Here is a 17,908-nt window from a genome sequence, read left to right on the forward strand (position 1 = left end):
GGATGACAGAGAAGTGAATGAAGCAGTTGAACCTACTTTATTACATCAACCTGTAAATATTGACACTTAGATCAAAGTCACAACTGCAGATGCTAAACCAGTAGTCTGACTGTCCCTGGTCCTTCTTCAGCGACACAAGGATTACATTTGTCTCTAATCTCACTGCAGCAGGCGTATTTCTTGTGCCATCGAGCACTGTCGAAAACATTGTTGATAACACATCTGGGTGACATGTCTCATTTCAAGATGAACATGGCCACTGCTGTTTATTATGGAGTGTCTCAAACAACAACTTTTTTTAAATCTTAAAATAGTGACCAACAAATAAATAATTTACTGCTGATTGTCAATCCAATGCAGTTAGGTTAGAATAACTCAGCTAAGATAAGTCAAGAACTATTAAGACACACTATAGCAGTGTTGGTTTAGGTTATTTCATTGGATTTTTCTTAAATAATTCCTGCCTGGTGACTTTATACATAAAATGTGATAATATGGCCAAAAAAAAGGGCTTTTAAGGTTCAATAAATAGAGTCAACTGCTGGCCATACATTATCATCAACTTGTGTTATAACAATAATAATAATAACAAATTGTATGTAAATCATCATTGCACACTTTATTCATATAATACTTTTAAAAATGCTCAGACACTTGCAGGGAAAGCCATTGAAAATAAAATAAAATACAGATATATAAAAGCACATTGTAGTCCCACATTGACATATAAATTACACATCATAATCACTCTTTAAAAAACAGTTCTAAAGAGGTGGAGTTTGTGTTTATAAACTTTACATGTTGTTATAATGATACTTTAATTTCATAAAATTCCCACACACATTAGGTCTTTACTGTGTAAAATGTGCTAAAACCATTGAAAGAGATGGCACAAGAATAATTAAAAATATAACAAATTAGATAGATATAGATAGTTGCCTATTTTATTATGTAATATGTTTGTATGACAGTATAAAAGTGTGTAATATGGGTTAATCACAACATGGACGAAAACTGGACATATTCCTGATAAAAAGGTGATGATTTCCTCAATGATCTTTGTTTTCTGTGTAGTTCCTCCAAAGTTTAAACCCACGGTCGAGGAATTTTCTCAATTTAAGAAATCATTTTACCCGTGTGTGCCTTGTTGTCATACATCCTCTATGGATAAGGGATCAGGTGTTTTCTGGCCGCACACACTGCTGTGTCCAAGACCAGAGTCTCAAAACAACGGAGGCTGCCAACATAACACCATGAAACATGCCAAGTGAGAATCCCTCCTCTGTCTCCAACAAACAAGTACAAAAACAAGGTTTAAAATATTTGTTTTCGTGCACCTGGACGGGGTCATTCTGTTCAGCTGTTGGGGACATGGAGGTTTTTCTGGACACTTGTCTGTTTCAGGTCACTGAGAGGTGGCTGGTTGGTTTGGCTCCTCTTCCCTTGTTTGGGGTTAATACCTGGAAGAACCTTTGGAAGAACAAGAGCGGAAAACACAAGAACTAATTTACATCCACAGAGGTGGTGATGTGCTGCATCAGGGTCTCGCTCACAAATAACCACTGTATGCAGGTGATTCTAGTCGGTGCGACCTGTTTCCATGACGGCTTCCAAAACAAATAAAATATAAAGCTTACAAACATCAAATGGCAGATAGCTTGTGACAGCTACGTGTAAGCTTCCATAGCGCTCTGTGGTGTTGTGTTGTGTTGTGGCTGGTTTGGGTTACTAACCAAATCGTGGACGCCTCGCTCCTCCTGCCAGCACAGTGAGTCTCTCTCTCTGTCCAACAGTCTGGACCAGAGTTCACAGCAAGCAGAGAAAAACAAACCCCGCTCAGTTTAAAGAGCAGTTGAAAGACTTGTTTGACGACGCTCCTGATCTTCTGTCTCCTCACTGAACGCTACTCAAAAGATCCAATTCAAACTCATAGGAAGGGGATCAAATCTCAGAACTTTGCTACAATACCAACCTTTGGGAAAAAGCCATGTTGGTCAAGCAAAGCTGATGCATTTGTCTCAGCCGTCTCAAGTAAACCTCTGCTCTCTTGCTCTGCTCAGGAATCTCAGGTGTCTGGTCCGAGAAAAAAGTGAAGGGTTGTCATGTGTCGTCCTGTGTTGGGAAACCACACTGTCATCAAAAGAGGCTACGTTGACGGCTGACCTACCAGATCAGGCATCTTGCTTCGGAAGTTCCTCATGATGTTGGGCTGCAGAGTTGCAAATGTGGGGGCTTTCATCTAAAGGTGGCACATATTACATTCATTTATCATTTCCTTGTCCATTAATCGTCAAGTAACTTAAAATGAGACACCCCTGGGTATGAGCTGAGATAACCAGTGGTGTGAAAGTCGGAGGTGTCATAGCCAGTGTTATTTCCCACAGTCCTAGTGTCTCGTTTGGTGCCTTTCTCTACTTCTCCAACACCCCACCCAGTGCTGACTGTCCCACTTGGCCACTTCCTGATGTGAGACTGCAGCAGTGTGAATTACCGTTATTGCTCTATGGTAGCAATAGATCTCCCAGCCCATTGCCTCTTCCATCAAAGGGTAAAATGCAGGTGCAAGTCAAGTAAACACATTAAAGCATGTGTTCACTCTGCTTCTTTTTAAAGATTAAAGGACCATCGGGGATCCATCCAATCCTGATCAACATAAATCACTTTATGTTCCTGCTTACAATTTGTAAAACATGCTATGGACTCAGTTTTGTCAAATCAACTATTAGGCACAAATGTATAATGTGCTTTATAACATAGCCTATGAGTGTGGATGGATTTACAAAATCTAAACTCTTAAATATACAATATAATGTTACAACATGTTACTTGAACATAACCACGAAAATGACCATAGAGTGGAGCTAACACCTTGTGATTCCTCCATGTTAATGTCAGGGAAATGAAAATGTAAATTTGTGGCTCAAGACCAACAAGATCTTAGAATATAGATATTTACATTTTCTACCTTAACTTTATTCTTTCACAAACTGATAAGTGAAGATGCAGCCTGCGTCAGGACAATTAACCTACCACTCATATAATGAAGAGATAACCATGTTAGAAATAAAAAAATACATTATACTTATCAGAACAATATAACAAACTCAGGACATGTAGTTTATGAAGGTATGGTGGTTGTGGTCCCCTGACTTCACCACATTCCAACTCGTCCATACAGTGCGTACTATAGGTGCCTCACAAACACTCAAAGCTGGACAGGGGTGTCAGGCCTCTCTGGCAGCGGTGAATCTGAGACGTCAACTCAAAAAGCCGCGGTGAGTAATGTTTTCACCAGTCCTGTCTGACTTCTGTTTGCCTTCCACTGCTCTCCCTCCACCCGGGCTCATCCTCTGTTTGCTCAGGCCCAATTTGACACAGAGGTGAGAGGAAAAATGAGTCCTGCGTGCTCGTCCGTATGTGCTCAGCTCAGCACCTGAGCATCACCTCATCTCTCATCTGACTTTTCTTTTCCAGCCTCTCCCTTCATCATTGCTATCGTTGTAAAGATTCAAAATAAATGCTAAGCCAAGACCTGGTGGCCGATGGCAGCTTGATGATTCCTTCACAGAGACAAGAGTGGCCCCCACTTTATTTGATGTAAGCTATATCGCTTTTTCCAATAGACTGATATAAAGATGAAGCTTGGGGTTGATTGATGTCCGTAGCGGTCGCGACGAGCAGTGGAAATATGCTGGACCAGTTGTGTTTGAATGTCTGTGTATGCTCGATTACAGAAAAGTAAAGCTACAAGCAACACTCATTAAAATACAATGTATCCGCTACTTTTTTTTTTTGTTGTGCTTAAAGTTAGTCCTAGCATTACCTGGGAGAGCAGAGCCGTATACGACGTGGCTCTTTGAACGGCACTGGCCTGTGAAAAAGTAACTGTGAACCAGCACTAGTACCTGCCCAGAACTGGTTCTCGTTGGTTGAAAAGGGATATTGGACAAACCGCATGCAGAGCTGCCAGAAGCAGTATATGAGCTGCAGCATAATTCCTTAATCGTTCAAAGTTTCATGGTGACTATTTTGGACGGTTGTGCTTTTTTGCTTGTTGTCATAGCAGTTTTATTATTATTATTCATTAAAACATTGGCGGGGATGTGTCTCAGCTGCCAATGATGAAACATTTGTCTGTCACAAATTATGAGGCCCCTACAATTGAGACACAGTTTATGTCTTATTCTTTGAGGGTCGTGTGGGGCTAAAACCAATGGTAGCTGACACTGGGCGAGTACACCCAGGTCGCCCTCCCGTCTATCACAGAGAGACAAACAACCATACACGCCAAAACTCACTTCACTAAGTCTCTAATTAACCCACCCTGTATGTCTTTGGACTGAAAAGGGATGTCAGAAAACCCAGGGAAAACCCACACATGCTAATTTTACACAAAAGGCCCTAGCCGGCTGTGAGGCAACAGTTAGAATGACTGCACCACCAAAACGTCAGAATGAGAGGAGGCTAAACTAGATACAAAGGAAACACATTTAATCCCACATCGATCCATGTCACTGCTGATCAGGTTGGGTTTAAAGAGGCAGTTGAGTGAACACTGCTCCAGGTGGGTTTGCCTCTCACTGGCCTTGTTAAGTGGGAATACTGCCCCTATGGTTTTGACACCGACCTTTGGAAACACTGGCTCGATTGCATCCTTCTCCTGGCTGCCCCCGAGGATCAGCTCAGTCGAACTCTCTCCTGGACCAGGCCATTTCTCTAAAAACCTACAGACACACACAAATTTGTAGTAAGTTAGTCTCAAAGAAAAACTGCGTCATCCCTTTACAGCCGTGTAAAACCCCCGTTTATCAGCTTTCTTGCTGCCTTGATATGTGACCTGCACACAAAATGTCGGCTTGTTAATATATTCCTAACGGTGTGCTACTTCACAGGAGCAGCCATATTGTGGTGCTGCTCACAACCGATAACACTGCACACTCGGGTGACAACACACTTTGTCTGCTGGGTGCAAACTGGCTGCGGGGAGGTGTCCTGAGCAAGGCAGCGTTTACTCACAGTACAGTGCATCAGGTAGCAGATCTATACAAACCCCATGTGCCGTGCAGGATGCAGGTGGAGGAATGAGGAGGAGATTCCCTGCACTCATACATAAACACTATTTGTGCTGACGTGTTGACAAGTGGCGCTGTAGAAGCTTGAATGAGGAAAAACTCAAATTACTCTTTGAAGATGTTGACCTGCAGGTTCCTACAAAATAGGCAGTGGCAGCACCAGCCCCGTCTTATGTTCAATTTCCCCTCATTGAGGTCAATTTATAGTAATAGACGTGGTATGTTCTGGTAAATTTAATTTTGCTGATCGGTACGGCTTACTTGTGAAATTCAACATGTTGACGGGACTATGACCAGATGGCCACAAATATAAAGAATTACAGCCTCCACTTTCCAATAAATCACAGCAGCTAATAATAAACGTATAAATAGCCTCAAACAGGAACAGATTGGAGAAATCTGCTCATTACTTATATAGAAAATAGCCACGTTTTTTTCCAACTCCATATTTTGGCTCCAGCTCTAATTGCTTTTATTTTGGGTATTTCTCATGGAGGCGGGGAATGCGTTGCTGGCACAGGCGGGCTGGGTGTGCGGCGGGTGGAGGGGTGAGCTCCTGTCTCCATGTTTGTCTGTGGAGTGGTGCGATTTCACACTGATGGAAGACTTGTTGGCGCTGGGCTTCACTCGCCTTCTTACCAAGCTCCTAATGTCCCCAAGCCAATGTGCAGCTTCACATTTGCAGCCTCGTACTAAACATCATACATGCTCCTACTAAACACAGCTCAGCCCTAATTAACAGTATGACACTGTTCTGTTATACATTCACAGCATGCAAACCACATGGGACACAGAGGCTGAGGAGAACAGGTGCAAACAGTGAAGCGGATCTGATAAAACCTCACCCTGAGTTTCATTTCTTCACATTAAAACCAAAAACAGTGGGCACAGAATAATTCTGAATTGTGTATTTGAAACTTTGTCTGAATGTAATTGCCTCTTGTTGTGTAATTGGATATAGCAACACAACAAACAGCCAAAGGCCATGTAGGAAAGGCTTTGCTCAAATATATATAAATCATTGTTTCAGGCTGTTCAAATACAAAAAGATTATATATATGGAAAAGAGGCTTTAAATAGTTTAAATTGTGGGACAGTTTGAAGTAGTATTTAAAGTGAAATAAAGCTGAAACAGCAGATAAAAAAGAAAGTGCTGAAGGTTTAAATTTGAAGAAGGGTTGAAAATGTTAATTTCAAGTTCTGTGAGAATTTGAAATATCACAGCAAGAAGTATCAGTCTTGATGGAAATGTGTCGTTTTTTAGTATATGTGTAAGTTAATGACCTAAAAGACAACGTCAGTTACACATCAGCTGAAGTTTTATCTTCACTAAATGTCCTAAAGCTAAAGAATATTGGTTTTATAGCAGGTGGAAATACTTAGAGCACATAACTAATGATGAGAGGAACCACAAACAGGCTCTGACATTATCTCTCCACTCTCCGCAAATGGAGCTTTGTTTGCCTGGAAGCCCATAAAGCTTTAAAAGGAAAGAAACTCTCCAAACATTTTAACATCTGCTCACAGTGCTGGCATGAAGTGACACCACCGACCCAATTGCTATATCTTTGTTGTAGTGGACATAATTACGACATCCCCCCCAGATGATGTTTGCGAGAGTCGGAGCGGAGCGTCCCGGGGGGGGGGGGGGGGGGGGGGGGGGGGGGGTGGGGGACGGACCAGGCTGCGCAGCACAGAGGCTTCTACGTGAGTCCTCAGCTCTCTCCTGCAGAAGGGTGTGTGCTAAACAAGCCTCCAGTGGAGTCGGTGTTTGCACTTGAAGGCAGCACAAACAAAGATCCAGAGTTGAGACCAGAGGCCTCTGCAGCTGAGTACCATCTCCAAAACCTAAACCTTTGAAATGTAAAACACCAGATCTACTAGAGGTCCTCAAATAAAGTTAGTATACTATAAAACTTTCATTATATCTGTTTAATACTGACGAACACTTAATCTCCTCAAAAAGGTTCATGGTTTGAAGCTACAATTATGTATATTTATATATCTACTTGATAAACATAGCCACTTAAATATGATTTGTAGGAGGAAAAATTATGAATATTCATAGTGGTCCATACAGAATCTGATAAAAAATAAATGCAGACTTATTGAAGCGTAGATAAACACAACCTGGGACAGCAAACGGCATCCTCCTCTTCTCTATCCTCAGCAGTGCAGGGGTGGGGGTTTTCTGACTTCTTGCTTTGAGATGTCACATCAGCTGCAGACCTGCTTCCCAGCACTGTTAACATTAAGACATCATAACATCACATGTATAGTCTTTCCACGCATTGTATCTCTAGGATGAAGAGAATCTAAAGTTGTGTTAATGGAGCTGAAACTTAACTATTTTTCCGGACATCCTGCAGACTTCTCTGTAGCTGTGACGGGGGACCGTTGTACTTGATGCACGTGTAAAAGGCCTCCAGCTCGTGGTGGGTTCTGAGACGCCCACGCTCCACTAACTGCTTCTGCAGGTCAAAGATCTCAGAAAAGAGGGATTTTGATGGATGTTATAATGAGGAATGAGACCTTTTGCTTTCGGTGTTATGACACTGACAGTGATCTACCTGGTAGTAGCTGGTTTTGGGGAGAGACCTGAGGTACGAGTCGTTGTGCTGCAGCTTGGAGACGGCCAGCTTCTTTTGTTTCTGAGCGGAGAACAGGAGAGACGGCGGCAGACAGACGGTCAGAGACAGGAAATGAGGGGAAAGGGATCTTAAAGTGAGCCTCCCTTGTTTCAGGGGCTGGGAACCAGAGCACACACAACAAATGAGAAGTAAACACGCAGCCACAGGAAGTCATTCAACTGCACCAAGGACCAATTAGGCCCCAGCAGGTGTTGTTGCCCCTGCTTTGGTCCTGCCTCACCGCCATGTCTGTGACAGAGCCTCTCCATCCCAGTTAAGGAAAATTTGCTCAGCAATTTGAAGCAAAGGATTCCAAGTGGAGGGTCTCTAAAGTCCTTTATTGTGCTGTGTCTTTATCCCCCCCCATCTCAAGTGCAAGTCATTAGAGGGGACAATTACATCCTCCTGAAGGAGCTCGGCTTTTATAGGAGGGGAAGATAAGACAGGATCTCTCTCATGTTAGACCCCCACCTCTATGAAGCTTATTGCTCTTTTCACACCCACTTAGGACAGAGACAACAAAAAGTAAATCACCAGGGAAGGAGAAATATGCATAAATGAAAATTAAGATAGAAAAAAAGAAAGAAGAGAGTTTAAGTATTTTTATAAGAATTCAAAGATTTAGAAAGAAAGACCCCAGCTTTAAAATGAAATCAAGTCATGGATTTTAAATTTCATGTCAGGCAAAAATTTGATTTTAGAAACGGTGACACCACAACAGAAAGAACCTTTGTGTTTCTATTAAGTTGCAGGTGTGTCAGAGAAAGAAAGTGGACAAATCCTAATCTTTTTTCATAATGTTTTGCCCAGAAATTGAAATATGGAAATTAATGATTGCAGATAAGTCAACCTTGAAAATAAGGCTTGGTGTCGATATTTATTCAAACCTGAATTGAATCTATTAGACGTGTGTCCTATCAGATCATGATCCAAGAGATATGTCCAGACTGGAAACAGCTAATGTTAAGTTAATGTTTGACTAAAGCAAAATCATACGATAGTTGCTAATATGTTTAAAATGATGAACAGTGTTTGAGTGTATTGCTGAATGTGCAGGACATTAAGAATGACATGATTAAGTTCTATTATCATGTTGAGGACGTGCATTTTACTCCAGGAGTTAAAGTGAAGGTGTTGTAGGTTCTGGGTTGTTAGAGCAGATATTCAGTTTATTGCAGAGATAGGGGCCTGAAGCAAAGTATCTGGCCCCTCACTTGCATACATTTTACTTCAAAATGTCCTTAGTGTAGTTACAAATGTAAATTCAACATTGGTGTAAATCCCCCCAAATGACCATGCTACATTTAAAACTGTCAACACATGAAGAAAAGAGGGTAAACTGTGTAAAACAAAGGTGCTTGGTTGTTTGGTTTGCGCATCATGATGTGATGAAGTAAAGCCTCATTAACTCAACACATGAACAACGCAAATCCTATTCATATCACTGAATCGAGCTCCGCATGAATTCCAATAGAAATGTTTTTTTTTCCACACTAGCTAGTGACAGTCTGGCCTTTGGGTCGTGACAACAACACCAACAGTATTTTCATTCAGCTCTAAATGAAGCAGACCCCTGTTATTGTGTGTTTGCGTAGCGCCTCAACTACACCTCTGGTCTCATAGTGCACAGCACACATTATTTTGTGTGTGAGTCATTTTAGTTGCCATGTGAGTATTAATACAAGCTTGTATAAGTCTGCAAGCTCTCTGTTACTGTTTGTAAGATGCATCTAGGTTGAAGAACCCCCCTCTGTCCATCCTCCTGATGTGTGAACACTTACTGACCCCTGGTGTAAAGTTTTATTATATTATGAAACAGAACCCTGGGCCTGGTGATTTAAATTACAATGCTTTAAATTTACTTTAATTATTGTGTGATACATTTTATAGGCATAACAAACTGGATAGAAATATAGTACTACAGTTAATAACAACTTACTTTTCATTCGAACCCTTTATATGTGAATGTCTTACTCTGCACACGACGTGCATAAAGTTTCCTAATGATTTACCTGCTCTGATTCGTGCTCTGACTTTGCTCTGAGCCTCTCATCTCTCTGCTGCAGCAGCACTCTCTGTGAGTGGACCTTGTCTTTGAGCAGAGCAGCGTAGCGACAATACAGAGCATCTCTGAGGTGGTGCATGTTCCTGTATGCCTCTAGATGGCGCTGGAGGATAAAAAAGAGACATTAAGGAACTGAGGGGAAATAAACTGAAAGGAAGTGTTACTTAAGTGTAAAGGCAGAGAGCAGAGTGTCAGTGTTGATTACAAATGATATCATAATCACATTATGGATTGTGTTATTGTTTCTTTGTGTTAGTACAAATACAACATATATCAACCTGATCCAGCTGCGCCTGACGCCGGACTCTGGCCTCTTGGTCTGAGCTGCAGTCCTGCACCCCCTTCTTCCTCCTCCAGGGATCAACTGTCACTTCATCCCCTGCCTATCAACAAGGGGTGGGGGGGAAGACAGTTTAGCTGGTTTTGGAGTGAATCCTTCAGTTCGCCTGAGTGAAGATTAAAAAAAGAATGCATCTCTGGTAATCCCTCCCGTCTGCCGAGAGCATCCTCCCACACAACAGCCTGACTGTGTGTTCCTGCAATGCTTAAAAAAAGAGGCCCAGAAGGAAATACGCAGGATTAATAAAACCCACCTCCTCTTCTACAAATCCCTCACCTTTCCTCATCCTCTGCTCTTTATTGAGTGGCTGTAATCTCAGTACGATTTAAAACAACAATATAAGGATGTCACAGAGGTGTAACATCTGTTCAGGGACAGGTTTCACTACTACATCTTGAGGTAGATGTATCCAGGCAAAGAGAAAATATAAGATGAAAAGAAATGTAAAATGTGAAGCATGTTACAAAAGAACACGATTAATGGGAGCAGAATGATGCATGTCAAAGCAGATTAACTTCAGAAAAACCCGGAGCTCCATTCTCACTTTATAACCCTTAAAATGGAGAATAACACATTGAGCTTGATGTTTTATGGGAGCACCGTACTCTATGATCTGTCTCCACTCTGAGGTCGCCCTGTCCCTGGGAAATGTCTCCTTCCTAACAGGCCGCCAATGAATGACCACATTACCAGAGTTTATGGCCCTAGTCTGTTCAGGAAGTGACTGTTTTGTCTTTTCTCACAAGAGCTACACGACACGCAGGATTTATCAGTTTCTGTTGCCACAGTGATGCGGTGGTGGCGCAGAGGAGAGAACCTGCAGATCGTTTTGCTATCTCATTTCTCTCTCTCTCTCTCTCTCTCTCTCTCTCTCTCTCTCTCTCTCTCTCTCTCTCTCTCTCTCGCTCTCGCTCTCGCTCTCTCTCTCTCTCTTTTCTGTGCATAGTGTCAGTGACGGGCTCAAGGCAGCATCCATCTGCGCCTCGCTGGCACCGTAAGTCAGTGGAGGATAATGCTGCTGCACGTCACTTTTCCAGACTGTGATCATGACACTGCGGTGAGCTGGACACAAGCCTGCAGACATTTCCTGTTCACTCCTGTTAAGGGAGTTAGACATTAAAGACATGAGGCTGTGGGTGTAAACAGAAAAACAGTTTCCAGCTGGGGATGAAAACATAGGGATCTGCAAGCAGGGAGCTAATATAAAGAAACAAAGAGAAAGTGTTTCTACTTGTAACCATGCTGACGTCAGGCCTAAACAGATAGTAATGAATACCAGAGTGAGGCCCATAAACAAGGCCACGACTGAAATGACACAATGGACGAGGATTATACAACTTGCAGTGGATAATTGTCATCGTCAGGGGGGCACGGAGTACCGAGCGGGTCTTGGTACACACTGTACGGGCTCAGCTATGATCTCAGCCTGCCGCATGCCACAATAAAACCAGTTTGGGACAGAGAGTGGGAACATTGATTCAGGCCTTGATGCTGTAGTCTCAGATGGAGAGAACCTGCAGTGAAATGCACTGTGCCATAATATTTAGTTATACTAGGACACATGATGTTTGACACCTGATTTATTACTCGATTTTTTTTCTGTTTCTGAATAAAATGTAGAACAGGAGTACAACAACGTGAAAGTGCTGATGTGTGGGTCGTTTAAAAATACCTTTCTGACACCAGCAGGAAATAAGTGCTCTTTCAAAGTCGAGGGGAGTGTGTGTGACTGATGAAGGTCTTTCACAGATCTCATGACAAATCAAGGCTTTCAGAGAAATCCGGAATTTCTCTCTAAATAGAAATAATGATAAGGCATCAAACAACAACAAAACATCGAACGACAATGTCACCTGAGTGTAAAAGAATAAACTTTCAAAAACAGCTTACCAGTCTCTGGCGAGCAAGATTGTCTAAAGCACTGCACTGTCTTAAACGTCACACAAGTCTGTCCGAGCTGTTAAAGTAAAACAACAACTCTGGTTTCCAAGTGACAGAGAACAATGCAAACAGAGTTGGAGCTTATTGAAGGGAACATCCACACTGTACACACACTAATAACTGTGTTTGTGACCCTGAGCGAAGCCTGAATTTGCGTCCGAGGCTTTGATGTGAGTGTTGAATTTCCCTTGAGTGGTTTAATGATCAGTGAAGTAAAGTGAAGGTAGAAACAAAGAGGTCAGGGTCTTTATCACTTCATTTCACTTTGTGTGTTGTATTGCAGGAGGTATTTTGCTTAGAATGATCTTTCACTGGTTTGTTTCTAAGCCCTGAATGGAACCTGTATGGAAAATTTGTCATGAACCACATGAGTATGGAAATGTCAGGAGCAAACTCTAAACAACGTTTTCAGACATGACCTGGGTCTGGAGAACCGGGTCCGGACTTTCTGCAGAAGTTAATCTTCACGTACGAACAAAGCAGCAGGAGATTCTCCGCTCAGACACGTTCACAGCAGCACAGACATTTCTGGATAGTTCAGGTGACGGTTGGTGCAGCGGTGGGATATAACGAATACATTCCATTGTGTAGATCACATGTTTTTGTTTACAGCTGTTAGGAATTCAGTATTTTAGCTAGTGTTTGGGTCTGACTGTACTATTTGCAATAAAGGCAGGAGGGGGGGCCTTGAGCAGTTTGAGCCAGATAAGGCCTTCACACAAATGATTTATAAATAACCCTTGATGCATAGTGTTAATAATGAATCTTTTAATTGTTCTAAGTTCTAACTTTTGGTATTAAAGCTTAGATTCATTCACATCTCATATATTTCATGCAGCTGTCTGATAAGTTCTGGAGGTCGGACACAGTGACTTTGTTGACATTGTTTTGTTTCGTTGTTTTGGTTTCGAGGATCCTAATGTTTACATCAACAGGACATTGTTTGGATATAGCAGGAACATCATATTCCTTTCTCCAATGGCCCACATGGGATCAGCTGTGTCAAGGCCTTTCATGAAGAGAACATTTTGCCTAGCAACTATCAGAGTGGTAGTAGTGTCATGGAGAGTGGCTTCTTGTCACTTCCTGGATTCTTTGACAAGAGGCGGGGGACTACAGCTGTGGACCAATAAGGGAGAACCAAATTGATTGGCGGTGACTCCCCTTTAATCTTTCATAACCAATCATATTAAATCTACTGTTATAATGATGTCAAACCCCTTTTGTTCAGGGCCATTATTAACAACCTATTGCTAACTGATTTAGCCTAGGCTGTGATAATTGTCCATAGCTATGGTGTTCAACTTTCATTACATTTCAATAAATACTTAAATTGGACCAGTCCGCCTCATCTCTTATTTAGGATAAACCAACACGCCTGACACAGCCCAACACTGACGTCGGCCCTTTTCACCACAACCTCTCTTGACATCTTCGTTTATTTCTTCTTCGTTTACGACTCTGCTTTTTCATCCTGAGATATTTGTTTTCTTTCTGTCTGTTCTCATTCTTGTGAACACGATGTCTTAAGAATACCTTGAGGGAATTTCCTCAGATTTAGCACAGGTAGTCACTTGGATTTAAGGATGATGTGATTATATTTTGGTGGTTAAAGGTCGAATATCAAGGTCATGTTGACCTCACAAAGCTAATTTTTCCCCTTGTGAAAGGGGTTATCTCTGCAACGCCATCAAGGTATCCTTTAACATTTGGCACAAACAATCACTTGGACTCAAAGATTATATCACTTGATTTTGGTAGCCAAAGGTCAAAGGTCAAGGTGGCCTCACGAAGTATGTTAATGTTTTTTATTGAACATGATATCTTAAGATCACCTTAAGGGAATGTCTTCCCATTTTTGGCCTCTTGATTGTGATATCTCAAGACTGCCTGTGGGAATTCTCCAACTTTTGATCAGTTGTCACTTGGACTCAAAGATAAAGTGATTACATTTCAGTGGTTAAAGGTCACAACGAGGTTCTATGAATCTGGAAGAAAAGTATGCAGTGTACACAGACACTGTACTAGTTATCGGAGGCATACATTGTAGTGCGATAATGAATTTGTTGTTCGTTAGAAACACGATCAACACGCCCACTCGCTCTCGCTCCATCCCGCGGAGGATCTCCTGCTGTGTTCTAAAATCAGCTCCTTCTGACTTACAGCAGACTTTTCACTAGAGGACCGGCCAGAGAAAGCCCACGAGCAGTTTGCAGACCTTCACTCAGACATTTGTATTCACACGTACAGCCCCTCCGGAGAATGTCTCGAAGATCTCTCTGAGAACACGTTAGAACATCTCTGCTGAGAATCGTGGATTTCTGGCACATTTTGGTACCAACTCTGTTACCTCATATAGCTGAATACAACGATTTTTTTTAATATGACAAAAGAAAGCAGGCTGGAAGTCATTTCCTGAAGGGATCATGCACCTGGACCATACGGTGTAGGCCAAACTGATCAATCCTGCTTAACAGGAAATCTAAGAAGCTTAGAGCCCTAATGCCCACATGGTCTCAGGTAGCAACAGTGGCAACAAAGAGCTTTTAAAACATTGTCTGGGAACTGTCCGGAAGTGCAGAAGAAATCTCAATAACTGCAAATCAGCATTAGAATTAGTTCAGAGGCAGCACAACACAAATCAGGAAAGAATTTAAAAGGCTCTGGGACACTTGTGTAATTTAAAAAAAGATTTTCTTTTTACTTAAAACAGCATAAAATCATCAGCTGAGAAAACGTTTTGACAGTACAAATATTTAGTAAATATTAAATACTGTACATGACTGATAAATCCCTACAAAGGATAACACCCTCTTACTAGAGGAACCAAATCAAACAGTCCAGTTTGGTTACAGCAGCACCAGGCGCATATAAAGCTCTGTTGTTGACAGCTTATTGTTCTCCCAACACAAAGGGACGGTTTTGTGTCCCCCCCTTTTCACGCAAACTGCACAGGCGCCCCACTGAAAACAAAAAAACATGTGCAAAGGACAAGAATATTAAGGTATAAATCAAACGTCAACAGAACATTGAGTGGGCATCAAAGCAAAGTCCCTGTGAATCATAACAAGCGCTGTCTGGTGAGCCAGGCTGCAAACAAGATTTAACAAAGGATTTTTGTCAATTTTCCTCTTATTCCATTGTGTTCCACTTTTCCATTTTTACTTTCCTTAACAGCACTCATTCTTTTCAGGTAGTGACATCTTTTATAGGATATAACTCAGACGGGAGGACATTCCTCTGGAGACAAGTAGATAATGCTCCTCCCCCCTTATCCACAAAGGTCCAGTACACAAGAATCAATTTTAAGATGCCACAGCAGCAGGCCTCCATCGGTGCACACATTTATCCATCATCTCCTCACTGTGAGTTCAGAACTGAAAGGTCAGATGTCAGCAGCCTTTAAGGTGCGGCAGTGTAGAAAGTTTCTCGACTTTTCCCAGAGAGGACGCGTTCTCGACGCCTTTCAGCCACTCTTTACATTTCCTAACAACCGTCTCATCCACGTCTCCGTCCTCCTCCTCGTACTCCACATCGTCGTACTTGTACTGGTCATTCAACAGAGAGATTTTCACGATGGCGGTGATGTCCTGCTCGGCGCTCTCCGCTTTGGCGAGCGGCGCGCAGCCCTTGGACGGGCCGTGCGCCTTTTTGGACGGGAACACCCGCCTGTGCCTGAAGTCCGTGGAGGCGCAGCACTTCTGCTGCTTCGCCATCATCTGCTTCTCGAGGTTGCGCTTTTGGATGACGAGGATGGCTTCGGGGGTGAGACTGAGGGTAAACTGAATCTCCCTCTTCGCTTCGTCTTTGCCGTGGAGGTGTCTGGCGGAGTCCATGGAGCTGGAGCGCCTGACTCCTTCGGATGCGTCCTGAGGTTTGGGCACACTGAGCCAGGAGCACTTTACCTGAGTCTCCTGACCGGCACCGGGCTTCTGAGCTTGGCTTTTAGTCTTGTCCGGCTGGGCTTTCCGCCCCAAGTTCCTTAGGTTCGCCGAGGTCCACGAGCTGGACTGCTTCTCCTTATCCGACCCCCCTCTGTCTCCGGATTTGCTGGTGAGCTCAGTCTGAGGAGGCACTGCGTTGGCTTTCTTTTTCCCGAACAGATCCCTGCCCGGAGAGGAGATCCGCTGGGGGAGGCTGATGGGCGGAAAAGGCATTCTGATCGTGGAAGTGATCAGGATAAAAAAACGTGCAAGTGTCCAAAGTGCGGAGGAGGAAGCCGTGCGCAAAGCGACGAGCGGCGCTCTGTGGGCATTATCCTGCAGCGGGGTGGAGGGAGGCTGCACCTGTTGTCTGCGCCGGCTGGAGTTCAACTGGTGCGAGCCCACTCCGCCTGGATGCTTTATGAGCGTGGCGGTGCGGAGGCGTGGCCAGGACACGCACCAAACAAAGCCACGAAGAAAACTGTGGTGATGTCATTTCATAATTGCCAATAACTTCCTGAAGCGATGAGCCACATCCGCCTCCTGTTCTCTCCTTACAGCAGCAAACGCTGCTTCAATGGATCATCAGCCTGAATCCAAGAACTGTCTTCAAAGATCTGTGGGAGCCAGCAGACGGGGATAAAGATAATATGGACTCATACAGCTCCATAAAAATAATGACAGACCACTCCAGATTTTTCTTAAATATACATGTACATGCATGGAAGCCATTTCATTGTGAGTTGAATTTGAAATTTGAGAGAAATGTTGTCAGTAGTTTAAAGCAGCTGTTCCCAAACCAGAAGTCAGGGCACCGTGGGACGTGAACAGTAATAAAGCAAATTCCCTTCCATCATATTAAAAACATTAACTATAAAATCTTCATTGCAGATAAACCAGGTAGGATGAATACAGAGTTATCTTACCTCACTCTGCACCATTAGATGTTTCTAAAAAGCTCAGCAAACAATACAAAAGTGATATTATATTGTCGAACTGTTTGAGGAAGAAAGACAAGGAATTATTATGAAGTAGCACCGGGAGAAGAGAACTGAATTTTCCAAACAGGCAGGTTAAGAACGAACAAACAATAACAAATATGAGGATTATGACAGATCAGTGACAGCATTACTTCCAGCAGGTAAATATATAACACCAAAGGAAATATGTTGACATGTGCAGGTGGGTGATTAAAAACAATCCCCTTAAATACCTGAAATCAATGTAATTTCTTTGGAAGCGATGGTAGAATATATAGAAGAATAGAACAAAAAATTTCCGTTTATAGAGTACAAAGAAACCCTTGAAGCTGTATATATAACAAGTGGCTTCAGATGTGGGCCAGGTCACTTAGGTCTATTTTTTAAGAAATTAATTGTAAATTAAAAAAAGTAAAGCAGATAAACCTCCGCAGCTACATGGATGTGGTAATAAACATGCTGTTTGTATTTTGATGCTTTAAAGATAACTTTGCCTGTCCTTGAACTAACAAAACAAGCCCTTGGAACAATGACATGCAGTCTGTTTTTAGCCATTCAGTCGGTCAATAAAAGCTCAAATGTCAATAAACTGATGTGTATAGATGATCTATTGTTGTTTTTTGCAGCCACATGCAGCCTATGAGAGACCTGGGAGGGGAAATGTACAAATAGTCTACGATATTGATTTCTCTTCCTTTCTGCTGTTATCTGCACTTTCACCCAGACAGTTCCACCATTGATTCAGTGTGATTTTGTTTCCCTCGGAGTAGGATAGAAGACAAAATCAATACTTCCTCACAAATGTATAGTTTTCGGACCGTTTATTTGATATTGCCAGAGGATGCTCATATTTTACGCTTTGTGTAACTGACTTGATTTCTATTGACATGTCGTTGAGATTTAATTGTAATTTCATGTCTACGATGAATTACGATATTACAACTAATCGTAGGAGGC

The 17,908-nt window shown here is 42.4% G+C and overlaps 1 protein-coding gene and 1 long non-coding RNA gene across 2 annotated transcripts; both read right to left on the reverse strand.

Moving 5' to 3' along the window:
- Positions 1-1,759: 1,759 nt before the first annotated feature.
- Positions 1,760-4,743, reverse strand: LOC128453778 (uncharacterized). The gene is made up of 3 exons (XR_008341544.1): positions 4,628-4,743; positions 2,168-2,239; positions 1,760-2,073 (listed from the first exon to the last, which is right to left on the reverse strand). It is a non-coding gene; the product is annotated as an uncharacterized LOC128453778 (long non-coding RNA).
- A 9,977-nt stretch (positions 4,744-14,720) lies between these two features.
- prr18 (proline rich 18) lies at positions 14,721-16,343 on the reverse strand. The gene has a single exon (XM_053436674.1). The coding sequence runs from the start codon at positions 16,203-16,205 to the stop codon at positions 15,441-15,443; it is 765 nt and encodes a 254-aa protein (XP_053292649.1). The 5' UTR covers positions 16,206-16,343; the 3' UTR covers positions 14,721-15,440.
- Positions 16,344-17,908: the final 1,565 nt, after the last annotated feature.

Source organism: Pleuronectes platessa, chromosome 12 (assembly GCF_947347685.1).
Source record: "Pleuronectes platessa chromosome 12, fPlePla1.1, whole genome shotgun sequence".
Lineage (NCBI taxonomy): Eukaryota > Metazoa > Chordata > Actinopteri > Pleuronectiformes > Pleuronectidae > Pleuronectes > Pleuronectes platessa.